The sequence below is a fragment of the Silurus meridionalis genome, chromosome 5 (assembly GCF_014805685.1).
Source record: "Silurus meridionalis isolate SWU-2019-XX chromosome 5, ASM1480568v1, whole genome shotgun sequence".
Classification (NCBI taxonomy): Eukaryota; Metazoa; Chordata; class Actinopteri; order Siluriformes; family Siluridae; genus Silurus; species Silurus meridionalis.
In genome coordinates this window covers 28,189,269-28,199,268 of record NC_060888.1, presented here as the reverse complement: position 1 = coordinate 28,199,268, position 10,000 = coordinate 28,189,269, and the positions used below count along the sequence as shown (strand labels likewise).

The 10,000-nt window shown below is 42.1% G+C and overlaps 2 protein-coding genes across 2 annotated transcripts in view; one reads left to right on the top strand and one right to left on the bottom strand.

Moving 5' to 3' along the window:
- The window catches only part of sntb2 (syntrophin, beta 2), a 9,559-nt gene extending 8,194 nt beyond the window's left edge, over nt 1–1,365 (top strand). The window contains exon 7 of the mRNA XM_046850399.1: nt 1–1,365. This exon is cut by the window's left edge and continues 803 nt beyond it. The gene's annotated coding sequence lies outside the window, so the exon portion shown is untranslated.
- A 2,028-nt stretch (nt 1,366–3,393) lies between these two features.
- vps4a (vacuolar protein sorting 4 homolog A) lies at nt 3,394–9,376 on the bottom strand. Its single transcript, XM_046850400.1, has 12 exons — nt 9,249–9,376; nt 9,067–9,168; nt 8,291–8,402; nt 7,041–7,185; nt 6,869–6,930; nt 6,627–6,746; nt 6,288–6,444; nt 5,937–6,085; nt 5,653–5,734; nt 4,968–5,187; nt 4,682–4,822; nt 3,394–4,101 (listed from the first exon to the last, which is right to left on the bottom strand). The coding sequence occupies exons 2-12, from the start codon at nt 9,085–9,087 to the stop codon at nt 4,000–4,002; spliced, it is 1,311 nt and encodes a 436-aa protein (XP_046706356.1). The 5' UTR covers nt 9,088–9,168; nt 9,249–9,376; the 3' UTR covers nt 3,394–3,999.
- Between the last annotated feature and the right edge of the window lie 624 nt (nt 9,377–10,000).

The window sequence follows — 10,000 nt, the reverse complement described above, 5'->3', positions numbered from 1 at the left end:
AGTTAGACAGTAAGAGGAAGTATAAGGTGATTAGTATTCTATAAACTGCATTCAGAGTATTGAGTTCTTGTGAATGCTTTGATGTGGGAAGTGGGAGGTTTTGCGAGGAAGTTCCCAGTTATCACAGGAGCTGCATTACAACAACAAAAAAGTCCTTCATCAATTCTGCAGCTGCTCAACTATACTGGTATTTCAGGTGCCACTCTGTTAAAGTTCAACCTCAGAACCCATTTCCACTGTATTAGAGAGACTCGTTTAGAAAAGTCAATTACCTACAGAATTCCAAAAGCATTCCCAGACTTCGGATCGAACCATATCCAGAAATTCTGAGCAGAATAAACTAAAATGTGTAGAACTTTATACAGGCGTCTGCACTGTACTCTTTACCCAATCACAGACAAGAATTATAATTACAATATTACTACTACTAATAATAATCATTGGAGCGTAAAGCTGATGGAGGCAAAACAACATTCCACACATCACGGCCCAATAATCCAACATTCCGCACCTGACAGCGGATTGAGGGACGCGGCGTTCCGTATGAGCGTGTCTCAGTGATCGGTTGGAGATCATAACCTGGAATTTGATCTGATATCATTACCAGAGACATTCCAATGCACGTTAGTGTTCGTCATGGAATTACATGGAAGTGTTCCAAACCGCATTCAATATAAAGGACATGCACTCGGGCAGTTAGCTCATCTTCACTAACGAGTGTGTTCAGTGTGTGTCGTTAATCAGGAAGCTTTTCACCAAGATGGAGATGAAAATAAAACTAATGAGGATCGTTAAATAGAGCTGATATCCGACCAATCAGAGATGTTTAGTAGGACAAGCTCCACTTGCTAGGAGGTCCTGCTTCTTCTTGTGGAAATGTGATCCCTTTAACTGAGTCAAGGTGTGTGTGTGTGTGTGTGTGTGTGTGTGTGTGTTCCAGACAAATAATCTTTCAATGTACAGTTGTGTGTGATGTAGATGTACATCCCAGACCAACAAAACACACACACACACACACACACACACACACACACACACACACACACACAGAGGAATGTAAGGCCTGATGAATGCACTGTGTTTGATATTATTCTCTTTAAAATTATTATATGTTTATAAAGTATAAACTATTTTTTTATGTGCTTTTTTTCCACACCAAAGTTTTGTATACACGGGAGCTTTGCGTTCACACAATCGTAACACAACAGAAACAAAGTGAGAGATTATTAACACACACACACACACACACACACTGCTGCTGCTGCTGCTGTAACCGTTCATGCAAAATACTCTTTATAACATATGCAATGTTTAAAATCTCTCTTTAATATGTAAATAAATAAATAAACAGCTGTTGCACATTTACAGGCCGTGTTTTTATTGCAAAGTTTAATTATTATCCTGTGAGAATCGGGAAAAAATTTACCTCAGGATAAAATGATATTATAAAATAATACGAAAAAAAAACCACATTACAGGTGAAATAAAAAAGAATGGTTTCTGTAAGTAAGTACATGGTGTTAGAAGTACATTTTTCTAGAAGAAAAAAACAAGTGAGATAAAATAACACCAACATTACAGGTAACAGTAAAGAAGCTAACATTAGCCTCAGCTGGTTCTCAGAAAGATGCTAAGCGGCAAATAATTATATTTAATATTATAACAGTTTATACATCGTGGTTCTGGGACACCTGCTGTAGGTAACGTGGTGTTAATGTTCATAACTGTCTAGGCAGAGGCTAATCCAAGCTAGCTCGCTTCTCCTATCAGCTCCACACAGCTTAGCTTTAGATTAGCATAACTTCTAGCATTAGCATAGCTGTTATTTTGTGTGTGTGTGTGTGTGTGTGTGTGTGTGTTCTTTCTAAGTTTATTTCTTTTGTGCTTTTCACAACAGACATTGTCTCAAAGCAGCTTTACAGAATGTAATAATGAAAGTGAAGATGTGTGTTTATCTCTAATGTTGAAGTCTGGGGTGACTGTGGACATGAAAAACCCCCTTATATGTTATGAGGAAGAAAACTTGAGAGGAACCAAATTTAAATGGGAACCTCATCCTCATTTGGGTAACATCAAGAGTGTGATTATAAATCTTAAAAACACAGGAACCAGAATGACTCTTTTGGTCACAAATGTTAGGTTGCAGACCCCCGACCTATCCACTGACCCACCTACACAACTATTCACCGACCCACTGACCCAACAATATACCAGATTTCCTTAACATGTCTTCAGGATCAGGTGCTGTAAAAAGATCTCTCCAGAAATGATTATACAAATAATAATAATCATTCTGTTAAATGTTAGCATGAAGTTTTTTATTTTAATGTACTGTAGAAATAAGCACCAGATTTAGTCTTGGGATTTGTAACCATCATGAGATGAAGAAGTGTGCTGGTCTGATGAGCTGAATGTTGTGAGATAAGCAGGTACAGTGGGGCATGTTAGGGGTGGTGTGATCAGGTCAAGTGTGAAGAAGAACGGTAACTGTAGTGTAGAAGTGTGAAGTGAGGGCCAGGTTTGGTGTGGAAAAGGTGTGGTGTGGTCGGGTAATGTGGTGTGATGTGCTACATGTAGTGAACTAAGATCATTGTGGTGAGGAGAAGAAGAACAGAAGAAGAAGAGGGAAGAAAGGCTGAGTTTGGTGTGGTATGCTGCTAGTTGTGGTGAGGAAAACTAAGTGTAATGTGCTTCAGTAGGTGTGGAGTGATGAGCTACGTGTAGTGTGATACTGAAGGTTTGGTGTGAAAGACTAGGTGGAGTCACTGGTGAGATGTGGAGAGGTGACGTAAGTACGGTGGATGAGAAGTGCAAAACACATTAACAAATCCGAAAACAAAATAACAAATCTGAAAACACGACAAGTCAGACAAAGCGGAAAAGGGAGGTATAGTCTGTAAATGGAAACTTACAGATAATTGGACGAGACACCCGTCATTCAAAATATACAGGAAGAATGAAATCTTAACTTTGTTTCTTGTGTGGAGGAGTGGGCCAAAATCCCTCCTGCAGTGTGTGCAAACCTGGTGAAAAACTACAGGAAACGTTTGACCTCTGTAATTGCAAACAAAGGCTCCTGTACCAAATATTAACATTGACTTTCTCAGGTGTTCAAATACTTATTTGCAGCTGCATCATACAAATAAATAGTTTAAAAATCATTCATTGTGATCGTTTTTCTTTTCCCATTTGACATCCTGATTTTCTTTAGTCAGAACTTCAGAGCTGCTCTGTGCCATGCAGTAGTGTTCTGGGCAAAACTTTTCTGCATGTTCCTTTTCCTGGGTGTTTGTGTTCCTGAACCGTGAGGAGAAACACTGATACGGTGTGAGATTCAAACTGCTCTAGAAAGACGATTTAGTGATTTAAAACAAGACAACAAAAACCAAGCCATTTTTTCATTTAAACATTTCTGTTCAGATTTAATTCATCAATTCAGACAGTTAATTATCATATCTGTCCGTTCATTAGTGTGTAAGATGTCCTGGAAAAACCACAGGCAGTTAGATGAACGTTAGTGTCTTAATTAACTGCGTTTGGGTAAAGAAAGTGCTGTTAACATTAATATTAACTGTATTATTAACGTTATTCGGCTGCTGAAATATGTTTGTTCAATGGCTATAATGGTACAGTCTGAAACGGGGGACAAAATAAATAACTAATAATGAGCTTAAGCAGTGCAGTGTGTGTGTGTGTGTGTGTGTGTGTGTGTGTGTGTGTGTGTGTGTGTGTGTCAGATTACTTAAATAAATACACACAGTCAGTCCATTTACATTACGAGCTACAGGTCTCACACACACACACACACACACACACACACACACACACACACACACACACACACACACACAACAGTGCACAAGTAAACACTCCTTCATGTTGAGCACTGCATACAGGAAGTCCAGCTGTACAGTGATGTGTTAAAATGTAAATGTAAAAGAAAGAGGATCGGTCCATAGGGGTGGGGTTGTGTTGATTTATGGAGGGGTTTAATTTTCTTCATCCTTCCTGTCCGAAGTCCTCAGTGAATCTTTTCACCTTCAGCAGATCTTCAGCGTTCACTGTGGGGCGAGTGGTGGACAGAGAGCGCAGCATGTCGGCCTGTGACAGATGGACACACAAATTAATCTTACAAAAGTCTAGTCTTATATTTGTATATATGTGTATGCGTGCGTGTGTGTGTGTGTGTGTGGAGGGGAGTGTGTGTGTGTGTGTGGGGGGGTGTTCAGCTGCTAAAAGAAAGGCTCTCTGAACACAACTGCCAGCATGGTGCTGAAAGGACAGCGCCAGTTCAGCACCACTGTTGTGGAAAGCTGAGGAAGAAGTGGGAGAAGGGTGGAGCGGGGAAATGGGACATGGCTGCTGATGAGCACAGAAGGTGAGGAGCATGAGTCTCTGCAACAACTTCAGGAAGCTTAACCAGGTCTCAGATTCTTATCTGCTACTGAGTGTGGACGACCTAGTGGAGTGCCTCAGAAGATCCAGATTTATTTCAACCCCAGACCTCACAAAAGAGTACTGGCAGGTGGCGCTGACCCCGAAAGCCAGACCAAAAGCAGTACAGAGTGGTAGGTGCAAAAGACCTGCCGGTTATTCGTGAGAGGTGATCCGAACAAAAATGTTGTGGAGAGCCGAGGAGCAAATCGGAGAAGGTGTGTGTCTGTGTGTATTTGTTTCTTACCATACACACTATAGGCTCCAGCAGTTTTTCACTAGGCACCTCCATCCAGGTCATCTCTATGGCAGCAGGGTCACCAGGGGAACATGGGGTCAAAAGGTCATCCTCCATCACAGAAGGGTTACTCCGAGATGGACCTCGTACCTGTAGAGTCACCATGGCAATCAATTTTAACTACATTCGGTCAGATAAACACGGACACGCATCCTGCGAGCCTGAGGGCCTTAAACACACGGCTAAACAAGAAAACTAAATGCAGTGTGTGTGTGTGTGTGTGTGTGTGTGTGACCTTCTTGAAGTGTGTGGCGGACTGCACTTTGCGGACAGGCTGCATGAGAGCGTCTCTGACGATGATGCTGATGTCGGCGCCGGAGTAGCCGTCGGTCCTGTGTGCGAGTTGGCGCAGGTCGGCGTCGCTCAGGCTGTGAGGCGTGTTCCCTAAATGCAGTCGGAATATGGCGGCCCTAGCTGGCTCATCTGGAAGCGGGATGTAGATCCGTTTCTCAAACCTTCAACACACACACACACACACAAGGCCTCGTTTATTAATCATTAGTAAATGTATGTATAAATGTAAATGTCTGTGTAAACTGATGTGTAAAATGTTAAGTCTGTTCCTGACATTTCTCATTTGCATATTGTGATGCCCACAAGACACCACATAAGGTAAAGCCTGCAGAGCATAAGTGTGTGTGTGTGTGTGTGTGTGTGTGTGTGTGTGTGTGTGTGTTAGTTTGCAGTCGATTTTTGCTGGTAAAAACTAATAAAATAAAACCCTGGGGTTCACTAAATGTTCTAGAAGGTGCTTTAGTGGCTGGTCGATTGAAATAACATGAAGATGATTTTTTTGTTTGAGACTTTAAAGCTCTTCTAGAAGTAAACGTACACATGCTCTGGAGCTTCAGAAGGATGCGAGCGGGTTTCTGAAACAACAGGATTTTCAGACTTTTTTTGTGTATGTGTGGAACACTGACCTTCTCCTGATGGCAGCATCAAGAACCCATGGGATGTTAGTGGCACCGAGAACCAAGATTTTATCATTGTTACTTCCCACACCTGCCAGACACACACACACACACACACACACACACACACAGAGATAAAAAACTAATGTCATGAACCCAAGATATTAACGGTGTAAAAAACACACACACCACCCCATCCACCCCACCCCCTTACAAACCACACACACACACACACACACACACACACACACACACACACACACACACACACACACAGTCTCATCCTCTCTCACCCTGCATCTGCACGAGGAACTCTGTTTTAATCCTGCGAGCTGCTTCACTCTCATTTTCACTTCGTGAGCCACACAGAGAGTCCACCTCGTCGATGAAGATGATGGAGGGTTTGCGCTGACGAGCAAGCTCGAACAGGTTCCTCACCAACCTGAGAGAGAGAGAGAGAGAGAGAGAGAGAGAGAGAGAGAAAGAGAAATTAGAAATATGATTTTAGTACCAAATTCATCAACATGTGCTCAGAATCAATACACATTACACTATTAATACACATGCCCCCTACTGGATATACTTTAAGTGTGTGTGTGTGTGTGTGTGTGTGTGTGTGTGTGTGTGTGTGTGTGTTGTCTCACTTCTCGCTCTCCCCAAGCCATTTGGACACGAGATCAGATGAGGAGACGGAGAAGAAGGTGGAGTTGTTAGCTTCGGTAGCTACAGCTTTAGCCAGGTATGATTTTCCTGTTCCAGGAGGCCCGAAAAGCAAGATTCCTCTCCACGGAGTCCGTTTACACACACACACACACACACACACACACACACACACACACACACACACACACACACACACAAAGAACAATCTATGTTTTGTCTTGAGTAAATATGCAAAAATATAAATTGTATATATGAGAACCAGAACCACACACACACACACACACACACACACACACACACACAGACACAGACACACACACCTGTGAAGAGGTGGGGGAATTTAATTGGCAGAATGACGGCTTCTTTCAGTGCCTCTTTGGCTCCCTCCAGTCCAGCCACATCGTTCCAGCTCACATTCGGCGTCTCCATCACAATGGCACCTACACACACACACACACACACACACACACACACACACACACACAGTCGCCATGAAAAAGGTGTGGCCTGTGTACCTGTCAGTGTAAGTAAAGGAGGCGTGGCTTGTGTATCAGACACATACCCATCAGGTGCTCCTGCAGTTTCTTCTTCTCTGGATTCTCACCATCACTGTCACTGTCACTCCTGAAACACAAACAGACAAAACCATAAATGAGCAACAAACAGAAAGGTGTCTATTTGTGTGTTTGAAAAAAATTGAGTAACAGAGAGTGTGTGTGTGTGTGTGTGTGTACTTGTCATTGCTCTGTGTCTCCTTTACAGGTTTCTTTCCCTGCTTATCCTTGTTCCTCAGGTAGGCCTTTAACTTCTCCGCCCGCTCCAGGTACTGCATACACTTCCCTCTGATACTCTCCTTCGCCTTATCACCGTGAGCCTCATCTACACAGAGAGAGAGAGAGAGAGAGAGAGAGAGAGAGAAAAGAAAGAGAAATACTGCTTAAAACACCTGCAGTATGTTTAAATATGGCCTGCAGGACCATGTCAGTCTGATCGCTGAAAAATTTAAAGACTGCATTTATCTTCTTCTTTAGGGTCTCCACAGCAGATCATCCGTCTCCATACTACTCTGTCCTCTACTTCTGCCTCTTTCAAACCAACTATCTCCATGTCTCCTCCAGGAGAGGGCGCTAGTCTCTGTCAAGAACGTTTACCAAAATGAGCAAAAAGAAAATATATTTTTTTACTGGGTTTGAGGAGGCACTTGACTCAGATTGAATTGTGCACCAGCAGGAGAAGCCACAGGTTTCTCATTCAAACTATTTAACAGTAGGAATGTTGTCTGAAATTATCTAGAAATTACTGAAAATGTATTGACTAATGTTTTTTTAAAGGGATAGTTGACCAAAAAAACCAAACAAACTTATACGTAAATGATGAATGAGCAGAACTGCACACGTTTTATAGTCAATAAACTCATTTCATTAATTGTACATTGAGTCCCCATAATAAAGAGTTACATTAAAAATGATGTGTTAGTCTGGATTAATGTTGAGCTCAGTAGCTCCTACTTTTATACCAAAGACTGTAGAAAGAACATTTACTTATAATCTTATACTCCAGTGCTCATGTTAGTTCTCACTCTCCAGTGTTCTGTATTGTTGAAAGATTTATGATCAAACTCTTGATGTCACCCAAATGAGGATGAGGTTCTGCTTTTGAGTCTGGTTCCTCTCAAGGTTTCTTCCTCATTACATCTAAGGGAGTTTTTCCTTCACCACAGTCGCCACGGCTGCTCATCAGGGATAAATACACACCATTCACCTTAACTGTTGATTTCTGAAAAAAGCTGCTGTGAGACAATGTCTGTTGTGAAAAGCGCAATAGAAATGACCTTGACTTGACTTGACTAATAATCTCTCCCAATGGGATGAAGGAGAAAATAGCTCTCATCACTATTAAAGTTGCCCATCCCTGGTGTAAATGAATCGATCTCGTGTGTGTGTGTGTGTGTGTGTGTGTGTGTGTGTGTGTTTCTCTCACTCACACTTGATTGCGTGTAGGAAATACTCCACAGCGTGCTGGTAGAGTCTCAGAGCCTCCTCATAATTCTTGGCCTTGTCCTCCTCGGTGGCTTTAGTGACCAGATCGATAGCTTTCTGTGAAACACCCAGAAGAGAGAGAGAGAGAGAGAGAGAGAGAGAGAGAGGAATATTATAGGAACACACACAACCTTCTTCAGATCCTCTGTTCCTTACACTCCTCCTTTCCCTACTCTCCTCCTTTCCACATTCTCTTCCTTCAGTCCATACACATGTACATAAATACACATAAATCTTTTAATTATTATTAAAACAAACTCCAGGATGCATATTTTCCACCTAATAGTGTTTAAAGCTGATTAACTGAATGGTTTTATATGCTGAATCTATAAAGGTGTTGATTAGATTTTGAGTGTAAACAGATCAGATGTGTTCCTCTGATTTAGGTATAATCAGTTTCTACAACACACACACACACACACACACAACACACACACACACACAACTCACACACAACACACACACAAAAACAAGGCAATATTAGTTGTGCTAAACTGAAGCTAATCTAAAGCTAAGCTGTGTGGAGCTGATAGGAGAAGTGAGCTAGCTTGCATTAGCCTCTGCAGAGACAGTTATAAACATTAACACCGCGTTACCTACAGCAGGTGTCCCAGAACCGTCATGTATACACTAATGTAATGACTATGAGATGTTATAATGCGCTGAGATGATGCTCTATGTGATAGCTAGCCCATGCTAATGCTAGCTCCTGTACCGTTACCTGTAATGTTGACGTTGTCATTTCATCTCACGCGCTCGCGATTTCTTGCTCCAGTTTTCGATATTAATGGCAGCCCTGAAACCGCGTTCTGTATTGACTGGGCTGTAAAACAAACAAAACTAATAACTTAAATAGTTTTTTTTTGGTCACAGAATCAAACGCGTGTAAACAAAAACGCTTACATCCTCTCAGCCACAGCCCCGCCTTTCGAGCCACCGGTGCTGTGACGTCACCACGGCACAGGAAGTGACTGCACAGACTTCCTGTCAGGCGCAGATTATTTTAAATATTATCATTTTCTAAAAATACTCCTAGCACCATGTACTAGCATCTAGAGTTGTTTTTCTAATAGCTGATTATCATGTGGTATTTTTTCCGCCAAGAGCACAAACTACATTCCTGTCCACACATGTAAACTCGAGATGAGAAATCCGAATCCGTTCACGAATTAAAATCCCTCTGAATCACTCAGTGAACAGATCCGATTCTCACGAGTCCCTCGAGTCACATGAGTCAGTAGGGATTCAGCCTGCGTTTGCAATGGAATTCCACTAGAGGGCTCTCACCGAATCATTTGAATGAACCGAATCTGTGGACTCATGAATCCCACTCACAAGCCCCCTGGTTCCGGCTTTATCAGTCCGCGCTACGAGTCCGTGTGTCCGCTGAATCCCACTGATCCGCCGGGACACGTGTAGGACACGCGAAACTGCGTCTCTTGTGTTTCTCACCATGCAGGAAGTTTCCTGAACAACTCAGTCAGCTACTTGTTTCTACACTTTCTGACCACAACTTTGAACAACCAAATGGTGTAATTTACAGTGTATTTAGTGCTTGGGTTGAGTAATTTAGCATTACTTTGACTTAAGTCACATGAGTGAAAGCCAATTTTTTAGCTGTTTATTGTAAAACTGACATTAAAAAGCATTGTGGC